Source organism: Pseudogymnoascus verrucosus (genome assembly GCF_001662655.1).
Source record: "Pseudogymnoascus verrucosus strain UAMH 10579 unplaced genomic scaffold scaffold_30, whole genome shotgun sequence".
Taxonomy (NCBI): domain Eukaryota; kingdom Fungi; phylum Ascomycota; class Leotiomycetes; order Thelebolales; family Thelebolaceae; genus Pseudogymnoascus; species Pseudogymnoascus verrucosus.
The window spans coordinates 340,134-358,327 of record NW_017263681.1 but is presented as its reverse complement, the minus strand read 5'-3'; the positions used below and the strand labels follow the sequence as shown (position 1 = coordinate 358,327).

The 18,194-nt window shown below is 47.8% G+C and overlaps 8 protein-coding genes across 8 annotated transcripts; 2 read left to right on the top strand and 6 right to left on the bottom strand.

Annotated features, from left to right (window-relative positions):
- Positions 1 to 674: 674 nt before the first annotated feature.
- VE01_05254 (uncharacterized protein) lies at positions 675 to 2,490 on the bottom strand. Its single transcript, XM_018274719.2, has 2 exons — positions 2,305 to 2,490; positions 675 to 2,242 (listed from the first exon to the last, which is right to left on the bottom strand). The coding sequence occupies exons 1-2, from the start codon at positions 2,378 to 2,380 to the stop codon at positions 753 to 755; spliced, it is 1,566 nt and encodes a 521-aa protein (XP_018129255.1). The 5' UTR covers positions 2,381 to 2,490; the 3' UTR covers positions 675 to 752.
- A 553-nt stretch (positions 2,491 to 3,043) lies between these two features.
- VE01_05253 (uncharacterized protein) lies at positions 3,044 to 4,944 on the top strand. Its single transcript, XM_018274718.2, has 5 exons — positions 3,044 to 3,308; positions 3,361 to 3,653; positions 3,719 to 4,060; positions 4,121 to 4,451; positions 4,535 to 4,944. Exons 1-5 carry the CDS (start codon positions 3,106 to 3,108, stop codon positions 4,926 to 4,928), a joined length of 1,563 nt encoding a protein of 520 aa, XP_018129250.1. The 5' UTR covers positions 3,044 to 3,105; the 3' UTR covers positions 4,929 to 4,944.
- A 365-nt stretch (positions 4,945 to 5,309) lies between these two features.
- Positions 5,310 to 6,865, bottom strand: VE01_05252 (uncharacterized protein; the record flags this gene model as incomplete). The annotated part of the gene is made up of 2 exons (XM_018274717.2): positions 5,310 to 5,829; positions 5,989 to 6,865. 2 exons carry the CDS (start codon positions 6,863 to 6,865, stop codon positions 5,366 to 5,368), a joined length of 1,341 nt encoding a protein of 446 aa, XP_018129251.1. The 3' UTR covers positions 5,310 to 5,365.
- A 35-nt stretch (positions 6,866 to 6,900) lies between these two features.
- VE01_05251 (uncharacterized protein) lies at positions 6,901 to 7,765 on the bottom strand (the record flags this gene model as incomplete). The annotated part of the gene is made up of 2 exons (XM_018274716.1): positions 6,901 to 7,447; positions 7,500 to 7,765. 2 exons carry the CDS (start codon positions 7,763 to 7,765, stop codon positions 6,901 to 6,903), a joined length of 813 nt encoding a protein of 270 aa, XP_018129252.1.
- Positions 7,766 to 8,553: 788 nt separating this feature from the next.
- VE01_05250 (uncharacterized protein) lies at positions 8,554 to 9,929 on the bottom strand. The gene is made up of 2 exons (XM_018274715.2): positions 9,093 to 9,929; positions 8,554 to 9,018 (listed from the first exon to the last, which is right to left on the bottom strand). Exons 1-2 carry the CDS (start codon positions 9,773 to 9,775, stop codon positions 8,562 to 8,564), a joined length of 1,140 nt encoding a protein of 379 aa, XP_018129253.1. The 5' UTR covers positions 9,776 to 9,929; the 3' UTR covers positions 8,554 to 8,561.
- Positions 9,930 to 10,380: 451 nt separating this feature from the next.
- VE01_05249 (uncharacterized protein) lies at positions 10,381 to 11,952 on the bottom strand. The gene is made up of 3 exons (XM_018274714.2): positions 11,353 to 11,952; positions 10,771 to 11,293; positions 10,381 to 10,712 (listed from the first exon to the last, which is right to left on the bottom strand). Exons 1-3 carry the CDS (start codon positions 11,776 to 11,778, stop codon positions 10,393 to 10,395), a joined length of 1,269 nt encoding a protein of 422 aa, XP_018129249.1. The 5' UTR covers positions 11,779 to 11,952; the 3' UTR covers positions 10,381 to 10,392.
- Positions 11,953 to 12,082: 130 nt separating this feature from the next.
- Positions 12,083 to 14,195, top strand: VE01_05248 (uncharacterized protein). Its single transcript, XM_018274713.2, has 5 exons — positions 12,083 to 12,453; positions 12,510 to 13,016; positions 13,079 to 13,690; positions 13,735 to 13,817; positions 13,870 to 14,195. Exons 1-5 carry the CDS (start codon positions 12,238 to 12,240, stop codon positions 14,027 to 14,029), a joined length of 1,578 nt encoding a protein of 525 aa, XP_018129281.1. The 5' UTR covers positions 12,083 to 12,237; the 3' UTR covers positions 14,030 to 14,195.
- A 944-nt stretch (positions 14,196 to 15,139) lies between these two features.
- Positions 15,140 to 17,398, bottom strand: VE01_05247 (uncharacterized protein). Its single transcript, XM_018274712.2, has 6 exons — positions 17,087 to 17,398; positions 16,933 to 17,034; positions 16,749 to 16,881; positions 16,146 to 16,682; positions 15,688 to 15,990; positions 15,140 to 15,628 (listed from the first exon to the last, which is right to left on the bottom strand). Exons 1-6 carry the CDS (start codon positions 17,286 to 17,288, stop codon positions 15,178 to 15,180), a joined length of 1,728 nt encoding a protein of 575 aa, XP_018129245.1. The 5' UTR covers positions 17,289 to 17,398; the 3' UTR covers positions 15,140 to 15,177.
- Positions 17,399 to 18,194: the final 796 nt, after the last annotated feature.

Here is an 18,194-nt window from a genome sequence, read left to right as displayed (position 1 = left end):
TTCCCTAGACGATGTGGAAGCAATATGCGTTCGCGACCACCAAATATTATAGGTACCTTTACATAGTAAATTGTATGTAACGTGACTTAAGGTAGCAGAAAGATAAAAATGTAGTAAAATAATGTTAATAAAAACATATATAACTGCTTTAAATGCTCTATTATTATTCCTAAAATTTAATAGATAATATATATATATATGATGCTACTTATACTAGAAGCATTTAAATTTTATATTAATAAAGAGTCGTTAATTACAAAAAAGGGTGTAAAATAGGCTTATTTTAAAGGTATAGAAAATGAAGAAGTTCTGACTTGCAACGATTTACAATGTAAATCTCGCGGACGCACTTTGCTTTGCGGACGCACTTTGCTTCCAACCACGATTACCTTTACATAGTAAATTGTATGTAATGTGACTTAAGGTAACAAAAATATTGAAATATAGTAGAATTATTTTAATAAATGATATATATATATAATGCTATAGAGTTGTTAATTACTAAAAAGGGTATAAAATAGGCTTATATTAAAGGTACAGAAAATTAATAAATTCTGACTTTTAACAATTTACTATGTAAATCTCGCGAACGCACTTTCCTTCTGACTACGATTACATGTTATAATATGGTTACATGACCTTACAACTTCGGAAGATGCTAGGCTAAGAATAGTAGCACACTAGTATTCTATTCTTTACATGAGTAAATACAGACTATTATATTCCTTTGTCGAATAATATATTATATACATTTACTCTTTAACACGGTGCTCTTGCTCCACCTGGCTGTTATCGACTTTGGAAATATCTTCATCCTCGACGATTCTGGCCTTCCCTAGCATATTCTCAATGTCATTCTTGCGACGTTCCATATCGACAGTGCCAAAGAGAATATCCATGTCCTCAAGCGTACGGCCCTTGGTCTCCTGAACGAAGAAGAAGATCCACGTACCCATCGCAAGACAGAAGACACCAAACATGATGAATGTCCTCCACCCGATGTGGTTGATGGCAGCCGGTGTGATACGAGTGATGACGAAGTTGAACAGCCATTGCGTCGCGGACCCCATACCAACACCGTATGCGCGAAGCCGTGTTGGGAAGATTTCTGACAGGTAGACCCACGGGATTGGACCCCATGAGGCGGAGTAACCAATGACGTACAGATATATCATGACAATCATGCCGATAGAGGCCGGGGAGACGGTGTTGACGTTCGTTGGGGGATGGGTGGCGAGCACAGCACCAAGTATGAACATCATGACGGACATCCAGGCTGCGCCAGCAATCAGGGACCGACGGCGACCAATCTGATCGATACCCACCAGCAAAAAGATACCAGTAGAAATCATCTTGACGATGCCATAAATACCAGTTGCAAATAGACTGGTGTCAGTCTTGGCAACGCCGATTGTTTGAAATATCTGGGGAGCGTAGTATCCGATGCTGTTGGTTCCAGAAAACTGTTGCCAGAACATGATGAGGAACCCATTCACAAATCGAGCTCGGTTGCCAGGTTGCAACACCTCCTTCCAGGCGACACCTTCTGTTGCTGCAAGTTCATCTTCGATGGAAGCCCGGATTTCTGCGAGTTCCCCTTGAACTTCTGGGCTGCCTGGGTCCTCACGGCGCATGTAGGCGAGAGATGCGGTGGCCTCATCGTATCGACCCTGCTTCACCAACCAACGCGGTGACTCCTTCAGGAAACAAAGACCGACCAACATAACAGCACCAGGGGCCATTTGGAATCCGACGGGGATACGCCATTGTGCGGTTGATGGAGCGATGTTCCGAGACACACCATAATTCAACCAGTATGCGATGGTGACGCCAATGACTAAAAATTCCTGGAACAATCCCGTGATTCGGCCGCGAACTTCTGCTGGGCAGTTCTCTGCGACGAATACCGGGGTGATAGCTGACATGCCTCCGATTCCCAGGCCAGCAATGACACGCCCAGCGTAGATGTACGAAAGTTGGTGGGTGGCCGCGGTCTGGACAGCGGCACCAATGAGGAAAATGACACATAGAACCATGAGTGTGTATCGACGGCCAAATTTTTCATTGGCAAAGGCGGCCCCAATAGCGCCGAAGAAACATCCTGCCGTTAATAACGAAACGACATTCGACGAGATCTCAGCATTTTTGCTATTTGCAAATCCGGAACTCTCCGTTGGAAGTCCGAAATCCTCCTTAAAGCTCTTTAGGGCTAAAACACTGCCCATCACGCCGGTGTCATAACCTGTAATAGTCAGTGACTGCACTGGGAACATTTCAAAAAAAAAAAGTGGGCCTAAAGCATACCGAAAAGAAAAGAGCCCATATACGCCACACTTGCGAGTATATATACTCGCAAGTTCTTTAACATTGGTTTTGTCATACTGGCTGTCTGTCGATATGAAAATTATTTGGTGGCGAATTTGTCCTGTCCACGTTGAGGATCTTCGGATTGAGTCTGGGGAAATAGTATGGGGAGGAGGTAGGTCTTGTATATATATTTCTATGTGGGGAAGCTGGGGAACGGCGGGATGCGGGTAAGGCTCGGCATTGCATGACGGCTTAATGTTTTTCCTGTTCTTTGCCATCCCACTAAGTTGGTATTATTTACACTTACAACATCAGGGTGAATGCTACCCTCTGAGTAACCAATTACGATGACTAGTTGTACGGCCCATTGTACTATCCACCATGTTAGTATTATCTGCACTTACAATATCAGGGTGAATCCTACCCTCTGAGTAACCAATTACGATGGTTAGCCGCACATCTTTCCTTCGGCACGTCGGCTTTTGGATGGAAGCTTAGTTCCGATTTCAATAGCCGACCCCTGCGAATGCAACTCCATCCCGAACCCAAGGACTCCCTTCCGTCTTTGCCGATTCGCTTGTTTTGACCGTCCATCTCCCCCGCATCGGACACCGGACACCGCACAACCCCAATTTCCCCACTTGTCATATCCCCGCATTTTGGCAACCCATGTCAAAAGCCGCATAGAATGTCGTTTAGAGTGGCTTGAAGCTGAGCATAAGTACGTCCTATGTTTCCTAGATAATTCGAGGAGTAGGAATTGCCTTTTAGTGATTCCATCTTAGTAGCACTGTCAATATGTCACGAATGATTACTACAGTAGTTGCGGCGTTGGCATTTTGGCCCGCCTTGGCTTCTGCTGTCGCCGTGGCTCCACTTTCTCCAAGAGCCAACACAAAGGCTGGATTAAGCTATTCGGATGTCTCTGTCTCATTTGACGTTTCAGCTGGAGCGAAGGAGTCCATGCCGCTCAATCGCCAATTGATCTCAGTGTCAATTGAGTAAGTCTAAATCTATAGGTATACAGTTATCATAATGGCTAATAAATATAAGGTTTTGCTACAGCGTCGACTTTTTAGGGGCAGCAAAATCGCCGAATCTCTTCTCGAAACAGCTGCTTCAGAATGTCATGGACATATCGGGAACACTTCCGATCATTCGTTTAGGTGGTAATACACAAGACAAAGCAGCGTATTGTGAAAATTGCCCAGAGTCCATGAACAGCACCTATGCTCCTGGAAGTACGGAAGCAATTGATATTTCATTCAGCAAGGGCCTATTTACAGCCATGAATGAGAACATGCCTTCAAAGCAGGAGTACATTTTTGGGCTTAATTTAGGACGAAGTATGCTATCCTCTGCTTGATTTTTATTTAAAAAAAGATTAGGGTTAGACTAATGTTGGCACTAGACGACGTCGAGGTCCCCAAGGCCGAGCTCCGCGCAGCCCTGAAATACCTCGATCAGTCGAAGGTTGTTGCGTATGAGCTTGGAAATGAGCCCGACCACTTCACTATGGCCAGCTACGGCTTCCGGTCAAAGGACACCTGGAATATGGCTGCTTATGTCCAGCAGACTCTCGACTGGCTGCCACAGCTGAGTTCCGGAAAGAGCTTCCAGTACGGATCTATTGCGGCGTCGCCTGCCGTCGCATCAGACTTCACATTAGTACAGGCACTTCAATTCGGTGTGTCGAAGCTTAAGCAAGTAACAATCTTCTCGTCGCACGCATACCAAGCAGATGTCTGCACTCGTAAGTTACTCCCTCCTATCCAGTTCTTCGCATCATGATCCGAAACTAACACTTTCGCAGCTGCCCACGGAGAACTCGTAAAAATAGAGGATTACGTAAACCATATGAAAACTGTACAGTACTACAGTGCTTATATTGGCGAAATTGCAGCTGCAAAATCGCTTGGGAAAATATACCATATGGGCGAGACGAGCAGTGCTGCCTGCCACGGTAAGGATGGCGTATCTAATACTATGGGTGGGCTATTGTGGACGATCGATTACTCCTTCTATATGGCCACGCTTGGACTTGATCGGATTTTCTTCCACAATGGTAGAGGTGACTATTTCTATTCGTTCTGGGAGCCTATTGGTGGGAGTGCATCCTCTCCTCAGCCACATATCAATCCCCAGTAAGTTGCTTCATTCTTAACCTGAGGCCGTTAATCAGATTACGGCGACTTTTGGAATCGGTCACCTAACTTTCACTACACAGATACTACAGTCTTCTCTTCCACGCGTCCGCAATCTCCGGCCTCAATTCCCCACGCATCCACAGAGTCGCCCATCTCGACACCCACGATCTTGCCCACTACGCCATTTATAGCGGCAACCAGCTGAAGAAGATGGTCATTCTCAACACGCAATTGTACAACACTACCGACACGCGGCCAGCGAAACATGTCGACCTCTTATCTATCTTTGGAAAGAAGCTAACGGTAAAGCGCCTTACAGCTCCGAATACTATTGCCAAGACAGGGGTGACATGGGGAAATCAGGCAGTAGATGGGAAGACAGGGAAATTTGTAGGAAAGGAGACCTGGGAGAGTGTTAACAATGGGGTGGTAGATGTGTTTGCGAGTGAGGCTGTGATTATTGAGAAGAACTAAGGGTTTAGTAGACAAGGCTATTAGCTACTCTCTGTTAAGGGAAGACTCTATAGAGTTATATAGACCCCTCTATATGGCCCTCCTTCTATAGATTTATAAGAATAGCTTTATTTTTGGCTATATCAATTGATATATTATATGTTAGTTGTTGTTTTGTTGTGCTAATAGTTGTACTTAGACGCACGCTTGTGCGTCTGCTGAGAGAGTACAGAGTACACGAACGCTTTTGCAGTGCCGATCGTTTTCGCCAACCGCCTTCTAGGCGGTAGATTAGAAACCAACGATTAGGTAACAGCTCGAGTGACATCCTGTAATATGCGGCCTCTTTTGACGGCTAATGCTGGCCGGCCTCGTGCGGATGGCAGAGTTGCCCCTTATTTCCTCCCTGTACTTATACACTACTATCTCTGCTACTCCAATCTTATTAAGCATAGATCCTATTCAACAGTCCTATAAAGCGCCGGTCCCTGCTCATCAAACCACGCCGACATCTCGCTCCCAAGGTCCGCGTACATCTCGTTTAAATCCTGGGTGAAATCAGACAAGCCGGCAAAAAGCTCCTCATCCGGTATCATCCTCCCCATCTCATCCAAGTTCCTCGCAAGGCCTATGCCATCTATTCCGTTCCTACTGTCATAAATGGCGCTCTGAGTCGTTGGAGCGCAGGTGGCCGTTGCCCCATCCCAACGCATCGTGGTCGTAGGAAGGCTTTTGTCCATGCAGCTGAGGAGTTGTTGCAGAAAGGAATACGCTTTCTGCGCGAAGGTGTGGTTCGACGACATAGCTTTTATCATGGTGAGGGCGGTATCGAGTTGGGCGAGGCATGGGAGGGCGTTGCTGCAGGCGTTGCTGTAGGCGGTGTCGACAACGTGCGAGACGAGGATTAAGGTTGCGTTGAATACTGTTTATTATCAGCGTTAATTCATGTCAAACATAAAACATGGAGACAAAGTGACGAGTAAGAGGCATGAAGAGGGAAACGCAAAGGAAACGCAAAGGAAACGCAAAGGGATGGATAAAGGAATAGAAACGCGGAGGCGAAACCGATACAGTGACGTACAATAATACAAATTAAACCAACTAGTTCCACTCTTCCTCCTCGTCTGCTCATGCCTCCTTCCAATAAGATTAACAGTCTCCATAGCAGTACTAACACAAATGCCCCGACTATGCTGCAAAATACTACTCTTTACCCCCTCATCTGCCCTCCTGTGATCCACAGTCCCGCTCAGCGCTCTCAAGCTCAGCGCAAGTGACGGCCTATGGATCAAGATCCGAACCATATTCGCCCGCAACGCTAAGATCAGCGGCTTCTCGGCTGCCTCATCTTCGTTCTCTTCAAGCTTCAACTCTCGCGGCACATCCGCATACCATCTCTGAAAGCGCTCGTCAAGGACTAGCACACTCTGCGCCAGAGCCTCGCCGCAGCCGACTGTAGTCTCGAAATCCACAGAGCGCGTTGCAATCTCTAAAATCTTATACAATTTTACCACTTCGATGTTAAATCTCATCCCGCTCACCCTCTTTGGAGTCGGATACAAAACCCTATCCGCAAAAATAAACTCATCATCAAGATCCTCGGGCAGGGGAAACGTAAAGTCCACACTACTCGTCACAGCTGGCCTCCCGTAAATCATACTCAGTAACTTGTCAAGCGTGAAACAAGCCCACCACACCCTCGTCCTGACCTCATTCTCAATACACTTTTGGTCTTGTGGCGATGCACGATGTAGCTCTAGCCCATGCGCAATGCGGATCGCGAGCCCGAGAACGTTCCAGCATTCGTCGGGGCTGTTGGAGCACTGCAGGTGGCGTGCGCCGAGGAGTAATGCCTGGACTTTAGAGATGTTCCAGTCGCGAAGTAAAGTGGGCTTAAGAAGTTCAATGGCGATATCATAGTAGCGCCGCGAGATGGCGGGGTTCGTATTTTGGTCCATGAGGCGGTGGGAGAGGCAGACAGCGAAGATCATATTTAGGAGCGCGAGGCTGTGGCGATGATGGTGGCGTTCTGAGATGGGGCTGCTGATGGCGTCTTCGAAGGAGACGCGGATTGTGGGCTCGTGGAATATAGGCGAGAGGTGTGGTTAATCTTGAAGAATTGGTCGACGAGATCGCGTGCTTCGTTGGGGAGTTGGAAGAGTGCTGACGAGGGAATGGACTCGTCTCTATTGGAGTAGGAGGGCTGGGCTCGCACGCCAATGGTGCGGCCGTTCATAGCGTTTAGGATCAGTTGAGTGAAGGATAATCCGCCCATAAAGACATCTGGATCAGCGGATACGAGTAGAGGGCTGTCCGTGGTTGAGGTGTTTGTTAGATTTAGATTGATATTGGATATAAGAGGAGCGTGAGCAGACGGGTTGCTGCACGCAACATCCGAATTGGAGAGACTCATTGACCGACTTGAAGGAGTGGGGAGCATCACGCTCAGTTCCGAATACACTGTGGTGTGGTCTCCTACTGACTCTCGAGTTGTTCCTCGCTCTAATTTGGCAAGTCTCTCCTCTAATGAATGCAAATATCTATTATTTCATAGTTAGGGGTGTGCATTCCTTTGATGTAGTTAATACCTACTGTTGGTTAACCATTACGACGGCAGAACTTGTTGAGATGCCGCTGGAGCTATACTGGCAATCACCGCCATTGGATGAACACGTAGAACAGACTGGCTTGTTGCCGTCGCATTTCGTCTTGAGGGCTCTGCAACTGAAACATGCCACAGGAACTCGAAGTCTCTTACGCTTGACTCGCTGTGAAATGACACCATTTTGGGGTGATATGGAGGGCTGTCCAAGGATTTCGGAGTAGGGGTTCTCCTGAGTCAAACTTCTCGCCGACATTGTTGCGAACCAGAGCGTGCTCGCACCCTTACTGTCGTCGCCTTGAACGTCTTGACAAGTTGGAGAGGTCTTACGGGTACAAATTCAAAATGTTCAGTCCCTAGAAAACAACTTCCCCGCACACACTCTCGCACATCCCATTCCTGCACTAGTGGGCCACGCTTATCGGATGTAATTGTTGGAGGTAATTCTGGGGCGTGGGGATCTCTAGCCAAAATCGTGTGAGAATATCTGGCTCCCATAATCCCTCTCTTGGCGCACCGGAATAGAAGCCTCACAGTATATACAGTATATAGAATAAATAGAATAATTCAATTATTACTCTATTTCTACAGGCCTACATGTAGTATTTGTAGAGGTCGGGGCCTACCCCGAAACTCCTACTGAGCTGGGCTTTCCTCGGTTCACCTGTGATTAAATACGGTGGTTGCCAATAGTGCAGGCCACCGACCAACCCGAGGCAACCGTGGAGCTGGACAATCCCGTAGAGCAACCTGTCAGTTTTGGTGTGAAACACCACTGTATTCCTCACGGAAAGTCCGGCTTCTAGTAATGACGCCGATCCGCTGATCACACTTCGAAATCCTCCTTCTCATATATATTTCTTCTCACACTCTCTGAATTCACAAGAAACGTAAACTACATAATTTCACCAGGTCAAATATTTCCGTTGGTCTTCATAAGCGTCTATATCTAGAATACCTAGCAATAAGTTCACTTCCCAATGCGTAGCAGCATAAATCTTTGAAGCAACAAAGCAAATCTCTAACCTAAAAGTAGTTTCGGAGCTTCTATCCTAATTCGCAGGCTCCATCTTCACCAGCCTCTTACTCCAATGCTCATTGTACATCCCATACGTAACTTTTCCATCCCGCAACCCGCCAACCTGCGCCTCACTGGGCGTCATTGGCTTCAAGTTATGCGGCGCTTCCATCAGTTTCGGTAACACCTTCAAAGCATTATTTCGCCCAATATCCACCAAGTCGTGCTGGTTAATCGTTGCCTGCACGTGCTCATCAAACCATGCGCAGCCATTTGGGATGCTCTCGAATGGATAGTCTATAGAAAACATGACGCTTCGGACACCAATCTCTGCCATGGCACAGAGCAGAGCCGGAGTGGAGAAGTGGCCCGATGTGGTGATGAATACTTGAGAGCCGAAGTAATCACGTACTAATTTGTCCCGCGCCATAGGCAAGTCTGGGAAGCGCTCACGGTCGAGCTTGTGGTCGATGCGGTACAAGTCGTACGGACTTTTCTAATATCAGCAACTGCTGTACGTATCACGGAAATTAAACCAGGCCTCGCGACCTGATCGCGGACTCACATATGTTCCCCCATGTGCCCCAACAAAATTTTCACGTCTGGAAAGCGATCCAAGACACCATTGGTAATAATACCCAAAGCATGCATATTCAACCTATCCGCATATCCCAGTGCCGAAAAGTTCAACCATGGCCTATCCTTCCACATCTGCTCGTGGATCAGAGGGGTCGGTAACCTTGGGTGCAGATACACAGGGGCTTTCAAATCATTAGCCGCCTTCCAGAATACATCATATTCCTTCATGTCATAAAACAACATCGTATTCCCATCTGGCCCTGCTGACTGGAAATCATTCAGCAGAGCCCCCACAAACCCCTTCTTCTGTGTCATACATCTCGTCAACTCCTCCGCCGCCTGTTTTGGATCGTGCATGCTCAGGGCCGCAAAAGCCGCAAATCGCACCGGGTTTTTCATAACTTCGGCCTCTAGACGATCATTCGCGAGTGTAGCTTGCGCTTCCGCCGTCGCCTTGTCGGCAAGGCCCTGGCAACCAGCAGAGCTGAACGACAGGACCATGAAGTCCACACCGTTCTCGTCCATTTGTCGCAGACGGTGTGAATGGATGTCCATGAGCTCGTTCGTCAGGCGGTCACCGGTACCAGCGGGGACGAATCTGGAGGGATTGTTGTTTTCGAGCTCTTCAGGGATGGTCCAGCATTCTTCGAGGGCAATTTTGCCGAGCATTGTGGCGGTGTTGGTGGTGGCTTTGAAGCCGACGAGGGATTGATCTTTAAAAAATAGAGACACAAGCTGCACAACTTGAAATGAATATATGCAACAAGGCAGTCTGCTTTGATTGTTGGTTTTGGACCTTGGCCTCTGTTCAAATAATCGTTTGGGATCCCCGCTGTCAGGCTGCAATATCCACCTCCGGAAGCTGGGGAGTTAACGCAAGTTGACGCGGGCATACGGGGTAAAGTATGTGGGGTAATTGACGTCGCGTGCATATGGGGAAGGGTAGCAAATCTACCATCTTTCCAGGGAACGGCCTACTATTGCTCCAAAACAACGGAGCTGATTATTATCGGCAATTGTACGACGTCGATTGCCGTCCTATCCCAACATTTGCGGGATGGGACATCAAGTCGCGTAAATGTAAGGTTTCCTGTCGCAAGGTAGACGGACTTCCGGGTGTTTGTATAGAGCAAGATAACTTCATCTACACCAAGGTATGCCGAGCAGTTACGATACGAAGCGAAACGGTAAGTTTTAGATCTAAGAAGGCCCGAAGTTTCGATTCTCGGTATCTATTTATTGTATATAGTTTCATACTCTGCAAACATCTCTTTCTCTATTCTCTATTAACCCCTCATCTCTGTTGCGATTTTTTCATACATAACATCAATGTCTTCAAGCCAGACCCAATTCATTCGGTCTTTGAGTCTATTCCGCAGCTCAGGCATACACTCATCAAACGTCTTGCCCCTTAGGCCCTCTCCTTGCAGCTCATATACTTCGCCTGCCTCCCGGGAGGTTCGCTGCGCCCTCTGAGCTTGAGGAAGACGCAGTGTCTGATATGCTTGCATCCATTTACCAAGGTCACCTGATTGGGACTTTAAGTAGTCCTGAAGAGCTTTTCCGAGAATGTATCCATCCTCAATCGCCTGGCCAGCTCCAGCTCCTGATATCAAAGTTAGCTGAATATATAGGGGTATGGAGACAGGCGGCTTAATTCTCACCCTGATGAGGCGACATAGCATGAGCCGAATCACCCAGAAGCGCAACCTTCCCATTTAAGTAAATCCACTGCTCCAACGGCTCCCTTTCGTTCACAACCCATTTACTTGGCCTCTTAGACATCAGATCCAATATCCTTCTCGCATGCGGCTCAAACTCTTGAAAACTACTCACGACCTCCTCCTTATTCCCTACTGCGACCCAACTCTCTTGAAAGTCGCCCAACTTGCCCTCTTCGACACTCACAAACGCAACTACATTTAGCAGCTTGTTGTCGCTGATCGGGAAGACGAGTAGATGCTTGTCTTTTCCTACCCAGCTTACGGCATATGTAGATAGGTGCCACCAAGGCTGGAGATCTTCGATGCTCACAAGGCCGCGGTAGACAATCTTGCCGCTGTAGCGCGGGTTGTCGAAGGCGAATTGGCTGCGTACCGAGGAGTGGATGCCGTCTGCGCCGATGACGAGGTGCGCGGTTGCGCTGGTGGAATCAGCAAACTCGAGGCGGACTTTGTCGCCAATGTCCTATAAGTAGCTTTTAGTTCTGTGTATATCCTAGAGCGAGAATTGGGACTTGTGCTTACCACAAGCCGGGTGCACTTCTTTTTCGTATGTAGCGTCGCAGCATTTCTCCCCCTTATCGAGTCTAATAGCAGATCTAAAAACTCTGACCTCAGCATCGGAAGCTGCTTGACCGCATCTCGATCATTGACTGGCACAGTGACAATCTCAGCTCCATTATCAGATCGCCTAAATGCCAGCCAGACGCCATTTCTATCGCCTGCAATTTTGTTCGCGGCTTCTCCAAGACCAAGCTTGTGGATGAGCTGTGCTGCGTTTATGCCTATCCCGACCCCGGCCCCGATCTCTTTGTATTCAGAAGTTTGCTCGTAGACATTTATGGAGATTCCCAGTGCGGCGCAGTGGTGGTGGACCGAGAGAGCAGCAAAGAGGCCGCCAATGCCGCCACCGATGATGGCGACAGTGAATGGCTCTCGCTGTTCAGCCATCTTCAAGGAGAGATATTTACTGGAATTCAAAGTTCGGCCAGCAAGGAAAATATCAGACTTTAGTTTTGTCTCTCTTCTAGTTTCCAAGAGTCTTTGGCCATACCCCCGCCGCTACGGCATCCGGAGTCCGCTGTAGCGTTCGGAGTTCGCTGTGGCGTCCGGGGCCCGCTGTGGCATCCGGGGCCCGCTGTGGGGGTTGCAAGTTCCGCCTCGTCAAGCCGCAAAGATCTTGTGCAAAGCCTAAATCTACCGAATTGTGGGGAGCGGGGAGCGGGGAGCGGGGAGAACCTCAAATTCTTAACTCCCCGGAATCTCATGAACCCTGAAGGTACTCATCGAGTCTGGATCTAGGGTAGACTAATATATATGGCCTACAGAAGGGATGTACTCTTCTCTTCGCGTCTCATTGCTTTTGAGACTCTACGTTCGAATGCGAGCATAATTATCGAACAATAACAAATGTCTGCATCGCCAGTAATGGATCTAACAGAGGGGAACCCTCGGACAGTTCACAATGAAAGCTCTGATACTACTGTGGGTCTTGAAGACTCCACTGACATTGAGAAGGTCAGCAAAGAGGAGGAGCTTCAAGGCAAAGAGAACCCTACCCTAAGACTTGATAAACATGGCTTGCAGTTAGTTCCGCAGCCTACAGCCTTCAAAGATGATCCCCTTGTAAGACGGTGCACGCCAGTTTCTGATTGCGAATTTCTATTACTAATTGGTCTTAGAACTGGTCACCTGCGCTCAAACTCCTGGTGGCTCTCCAAGTCAGCTGGCTAGCCTTACTCGGGCCTATGGGTTCTGCAGTCGTCAACCCAGCTTTCGTTCCCCTCGCGAAGAGCTTCAAGATACCAATTGTCCAGGCCTCGTACGAACTCACAGTGTTCATTGTTTTTGCTGGTGTTGGACCTCTCCTTATCACGCCCTTTTCAAACGTTTATGGCCGCCGACCCATCTATCTGTTGGGAAACCTCGTTGCCGGCGTGACCAATGTCATTGCCGGTAACTGCACGACCTGGAATGGACTATTGGTGACGAGGGTCTTCAATGGTATTGGTACAGGCTCCTCCGTGGCTATTGGTGCGGCTACAATTTGCGATTTGTATTTCGTCCACGAGCGCGGCTTCTATATGGGCATTTTCACCTTCTTCCTCACCAACGGACCCCACTTCGCGCCTCTCATCGGCGGATTTATTGCACAGAACTTGAGCTGGAGATGGTGCTTCACTATTCCTGTTAGCAAAAACCTCCCATCAGATCCCATATTTAAAAAGCTCCCAAGACTGAGAATTACTAGGATTACATCCAGCTCGCTACATTCGTGATCACCCTCTTTTGCCTCCCTGAAACGATCTACTCCCGCAAAACCGTCAACATCGCCACCCACCGCGAACACTCATACCTCGACCTCCTCCTCTTCAAACGCAGCGTGCTCCCGGGCCGGAAGTTGCATCTCGCGGACTTCGGACGCTCGCTCTACATGCTAAAATACGTCTCGATCGTGATTCCTGGCCTCTACTACATGACTTGCTTTGGATACGGGAGCGTCCTCTTCGCGGTTACTGGGTCTCACCTGTTTTCGGAGTTTTACAACTTCGACGTCGCACAAACAGGGCTGATGCTCTCCATTCCGTTGCTGATAGGCTGCCTGATTGGGGAGGCGAATGCCGGGTGGTTGGTTGATTGGATGGCGAATAGGTATGCAAAGAAGAATGATGGGCATCGGAAGCCCGAGGTGAGGTTGGATGCAATTTGGTTTGCACTTCTGATTCCTATTGGGATTGTGGTTGAGGGAGTGTGTCTGTCTCAGTTCAAGAATTCATCTTGGGTTGGCTCGGCGTTTGGGATGGGTTTGGCTTGTTTGGGACTTCAGGTTGCCACAACGGTTATTTACACATATTGCACGGATGTGAGTATTCGCATCACTCTGTCTTTTAGTGGCTAACAAAATAGTGCTACAAATCTCAAAGTCCTGAAATCTCGAGCCTTCTTAATGTCTTTCGATCGGTGTTCTCTATGGTTATATCCTTTTACGCGTACGTATTTTAACCAATATATGCCTTTTTACCATGCTTACTTTTAAAATAGCATTCCACTTGGTAGTGCAATTAAGTATCAGTACGCTTGGCTCGTCTTTGCGCTGATCAATGCATTGCTACTTATTCCAATGTTTGCGTTGAAATTCTATGGTGAAAAGTGGAGAAGTAGTTCATGGCAGACTCCCCCGAAGTTCCACAACGACATTTGAATACAATTATATAGTGTCACATAAGGTAAATTGTATTCAAAATTCATGATTTTCACTCCGCTGATAATCAAGCTGAAAAATAATCGCTCTCTGCTCAGCGAGATGCTTCATTCCATCGCCATTAGTGACTCGGTATTATATAGAAGTGCACAGTGAAAGATCAACCCGGAGGGTTTGAAGAGGAATTTGGACGGGACAGAGATCATCTAGAGCTAGACGGATAATCATGGGTAGACTTGTGATGGTATTCGGATTGTGCCGAGATACACTGATTGTTCGCAAATACTCTGACAACTCGGAGGAGCTGTGGTGCATTCGACATCCCATGAAGCATTAGGCTACTCTAATAGCAGGTCAATCGATTTTAGACTTTGTTCGTTAAGTGCATATTTGTCTAGATATATACTCGGTCGTTTCCAAGGCATCTAAGGAAAAGTAGAGGAGAAAATAAGGTGGACAATACCTAGTCATGCATGCCTAATTAGATGCTAATCTGTTCAGGTCGAAGAAAGCGGGAGGATGTTCAACTTGCATAGCACAAAAGAGCTGGTACTAGTAGCGAGTCCTAAAGCAGAAAGAAGTTAGAGCAAAAGCTAAAGTTTAAAGAGCGTAGGCAGTTAAGGATTATGAGAAAAAAAGTAGCACAAACAAGATAAACCTGTAGGAAGAAGTAGTAGAGCAACAGGGTAGTAGGTGAAATGGAAACTTTACTATAATTTCAGGTAGCTACTTTCTAAACAGAACAATACACACATCAATTAATAATATATTATCATCTGGTGCTGATAGGTTAAGTTTGCATATCTTAAACGTAAGTCTTGGGCGAAATAAGATGTAAGGGCATAGGGGTTCCTGTCTGTTCAGGACAACAAACAGTCTCATTTCCTAGCTGCAAACCAACAGCCATTATTTTGCGAGTGGCCTTTAAATTGTACAGCACTTCATTGACTACTTTAAAAACAAAGCACTAACAACCTTGAGAAAGTTGGCTGCTACTATGCAGTACTTCTTATAATCCATAGAGACGGGAATAATATTTTTCTAGTGTTGAAACTTCTCAAAGAGACTGCGAATTCAATTTGATTGTACTTAATAGAAGTATAAAACATGGCCCCAACATGCCAAGATATCAGCCCCTTTCTCCCACCTCAAGCAGCCTTCTCCCTTACAGCACTATCTCCACTCGCCTCATGGAGCTTCTCGTCGCTAATATTCTCCGCCGGACTCCCGCTCTCCCTCAAAATACGGTCCAAGCCAATCTCACGATTAATCTCCTCGATACGCTCATTATCCGCCTGGGCCGTGCCTGGTGAGCCGAAGATGACGTCCATTTCCTCGAGGGTCAGTCGCTTCGTCTCCGGGACGTAAAACCAGATGAACGCAGCGCCGATGTATGTCAGAAGGCCGAAGAGGATGTACGTCCCGTATGAGATGCTGGAGAGCATGCTGGGAGTCACCTGTCCGACGATGAAGTTATTCATCCAATTGCTCGACGCTCCAAGCGCAATACCATATGGGCGATTAGAGAGCGGCCAGATCTCAGCGACGATGATCCAGGCACAGGGGCCCCATGAGTACCCGAAATGAATTACGAACAACCTAGTATGTTGTTAGCTTGCTTTGCCTAAATGCGTTTAGAGAAGTAGGGGGATGCATACCAGACCATGGCAACAGCAGCCCAGCCGGCGGCCTTGTGCGTCTCCCAGGAATCGCGGTAAGTGGCGACGATAGCGGCGATGATGATGTGGCAGGTTGCCATGCCGATGGCACCGATAGTAAGGACGGGCTTACGGCCGACGCGGTCTATGTAGAGGACTGAAGGGATGGTGGCGATGAACATGACGATGCCGACAACGCCGGTTGCGAGGAGCGAAACAGTGACACTGGTGAGTCCAAGGTCTTTGAAAATGGTGGGCGCGTAGTAGAGGATTGCATTGATACCAGTCCACTGTTGGAAGAACCTATTGAGAAACATTAGTGTTTGCTCTGAAAGTGGTGACGCGGGTACGGCTGGGTATATCGACGATTGGTTCTGACTGTGGAGGCAAAACTTTACAAATACAGAAACCCAACCAATTCACACGCCAGAAACACGCCAAGAGGGAGCATAACTTACATGGTAACTGTCGCAACGATGACACGCTTGAACATGGCCTTGGTCTTGAAGAGAGACCCGATTGCCACAAATTGCAGCTTGAAAGTGTTCATAGGTGTCAGCTCCCGCAGGTGAGGGAAATGCTCTGCGGTAGTGCGCTTCTCGAACAAACTCTGCGCCTTGATTTCTAAGAACTCAATCTCAACCAGCTCATGATCTTCCTCGAGGCCACGGAGACTGGCGAGGACGGTCCTAGCCTCGTCCTCGCGGTTGTGGTGGATCAACCAACGCGGAGAGAACGGCATGAAAGCCATTCCGACCAAGAGTACGATCGCTGGGAAAAGCTGCAAACAGATAGGTGTGAGCCATGCGCCCTTCGACTGGGATTCGCCAGTTCCGCCCATAAAATTTGTGCCGTAGTCGATCCAGAACGATATCATGATGCCAAAGCAGATGGCGAGCTGTTGCAGTGCGATGAGCGAGCCGCGCACTTCGGGAGGCGCAACCTCGGCGTTGTACATGGGAACAATCATGGATAGGGATCCAACACCCATTCCACTAAGAAGCTTGTTAGATTTCGATGAATAACTCTGGCTGCATAAATAACGATAGGACGCTACTTACGTGATGAATCGGCCAGCCAGAATCGAGTTGTGGCCGGCAGTAACGGCTGTGGCTTGAATGATTACGCCGAGAATGAAAACAGTGGTTGCAACGATAATACTATATTTTCTTGAGAGCGATTCCGCGATAAAACCTGGGATTGATTAGCTAATGGTTGTAATCCGACCTCGCGATATGGACTGACCACTTAGCAGAGTGCCGAGCCAGGCTCCAAGTTCGAGAATTGAAGTCAACCATCCCTTCTTTGATGCATCTTTCTCGAGGTCGTTATCGTACTCGCCCATGTCTGTACCTCGTCAGCTTGCTTTGTCGATTCGCCGTGGCCGACATTGACTTACGCTGTTTGAAATTCGACATGGCCAGCACTCCAGAGAAAACGCCCTGGTTGTAACCGTACAAGAGTCCTCCAATACAAGCGAACAGAGCTATGGTAAACACCTTGAAGTTCTTGACAATTGCGAGAGGTCCACTGCTGCCCATGAGGGCTTCACGCCGCTTGAGTGCGACATCGTAAACCGCGGCACCACCGCCTGAAACCATCTTGACAACAAGTTACAGAAGACCTATGATTGAGATATTCCGAAGTTCGATTAAAACTAGAAACCAGAAAGCTCTTAAAGGGCAGATTCTAGATGCAGAAGTTCTAGAGGCGGGATTGAGAAGGAATGAAAGGAGCAGGTGCGGGAGGATGCAAATGATAAAATACGAAAAGCGTCGCAAGCGATATCCACCAAATAACCCGACGGCTAATGCAGATGAACCTGGTGGGAGTAGACAATCATTGCTGCCGGAGCAAGTAATATCATTTCATATCAGGAGAAGCTTCATTACCCCAGAGCATAGCTAATAATCCACATGTGGCCCGAAAATGTTGGTTTTGGCAGAAGAGCTCCAAGAGCTAGCTAGGGTATATGCGGGGAACCTGTTGTGGGTGGCTTCAATGGCGGGGTGCTAAAAGCAAGCCTACCGCAGCTTGGCCATGATCACCCGTTTAGTAAACCCGTTTCGCTCGGCTCAGCTAATAGCCTAAACAGTACCGGTGGACCGACAGCATTCAGCCTGAATTGAACCACTGCCAAACAAGAACTTGTGCTCTGAAATGTATGTGGCGTTGGCGCCATGTCACTCTGCAATTGCCGTGTAGGTCATCCAGAGTGGGGTTTATAGGTAAAGCGTATGAATTGTCAGTCATACTCGATGCAAGCCATGGGGTCAAATATCCGCCGAGATCTGGACCCGGAACCGGGCCGATTCAAAGCAGAAAGCATTGCCTACACGTGATATAGAATCCAAAATTGTGAGATATGGTTGGGTACGTGATACTCTGGTGGATGCGACTCCTCCATAGGCAGACAGAGGGGCGGTTGAGTGATTGGTAATTTGATATAGCCATAGCAGCTTTCGATAGCTTGAGGCGATGGCTAATCTCTCTCCCCCGCGAGGCAT

Excerpts from the sequence above, each read along its gene's own strand:
- VE01_05254 (XM_018274719.2), bottom strand. The coding sequence starts at position 2,380 with ATGACAAAACCAATGTTAAAGAACTTGCGAGTATATATACTCGCAAGT. Across the intron at positions 2,243-2,304 it reads TATGGGCTCTTTTCTTTTCG|GTTATGACACCGGCGTGATG; the intron begins GTATGCTTTAGG and ends TGACTATTACAG.
- VE01_05253 (XM_018274718.2), top strand. The coding sequence starts at position 3,106 with ATGTCACGAATGATTACTACAGTAGTTGCGGCGTTGGCATTTTGGCCC. Across the intron at positions 3,654-3,718 it reads TGGGCTTAATTTAGGACGAA|ACGACGTCGAGGTCCCCAAG; the intron begins GTATGCTATCCT and ends TGTTGGCACTAG. Across the intron at positions 4,452-4,534 it reads CAGCCACATATCAATCCCCA|ATACTACAGTCTTCTCTTCC; the intron begins GTAAGTTGCTTC and ends TTCACTACACAG.
- VE01_05250 (XM_018274715.2), bottom strand. The coding sequence starts at position 9,775 with ATGCTCGGCAAAATTGCCCTCGAAGAATGCTGGACCATCCCTGAAGAG. Across the intron at positions 9,019-9,092 it reads GGGCACATGGGGGAACATAT|TCCGTACGACTTGTACCGCA; the intron begins GTGAGTCCGCGA and ends ATATTAGAAAAG.
- VE01_05249 (XM_018274714.2), bottom strand. The coding sequence starts at position 11,778 with ATGGCTGAACAGCGAGAGCCATTCACTGTCGCCATCATCGGTGGCGGC. Across the intron at positions 11,294-11,352 it reads AGAAGTGCACCCGGCTTGTG|GACATTGGCGACAAAGTCCG; the intron begins GTAAGCACAAGT and ends AGCTACTTATAG. Across the intron at positions 10,713-10,770 it reads TGCTATGTCGCCTCATCAGG|GAGCTGGAGCTGGCCAGGCG; the intron begins GTGAGAATTAAG and ends CTTTGATATCAG.
- VE01_05248 (XM_018274713.2), top strand. The coding sequence starts at position 12,238 with ATGTCTGCATCGCCAGTAATGGATCTAACAGAGGGGAACCCTCGGACA. Across the intron at positions 12,454-12,509 it reads CCTTCAAAGATGATCCCCTT|AACTGGTCACCTGCGCTCAA; the intron begins GTAAGACGGTGC and ends AATTGGTCTTAG. Across the intron at positions 13,017-13,078 it reads GATGGTGCTTCACTATTCCT|GATTACATCCAGCTCGCTAC; the intron begins GTTAGCAAAAAC and ends GAGAATTACTAG.
- VE01_05247 (XM_018274712.2), bottom strand. The coding sequence starts at position 17,288 with ATGGTTTCAGGCGGTGGTGCCGCGGTTTACGATGTCGCACTCAAGCGG. Across the intron at positions 16,683-16,748 it reads CTGGCTGGCCGATTCATCAC|TGGAATGGGTGTTGGATCCC; the intron begins GTAAGTAGCGTC and ends CAAGCTTCTTAG. Across the intron at positions 15,629-15,687 it reads GCTGCTGTTGCCATGGTCTG|GTTGTTCGTAATTCATTTCG; the intron begins GTATGCATCCCC and ends ACAACATACTAG.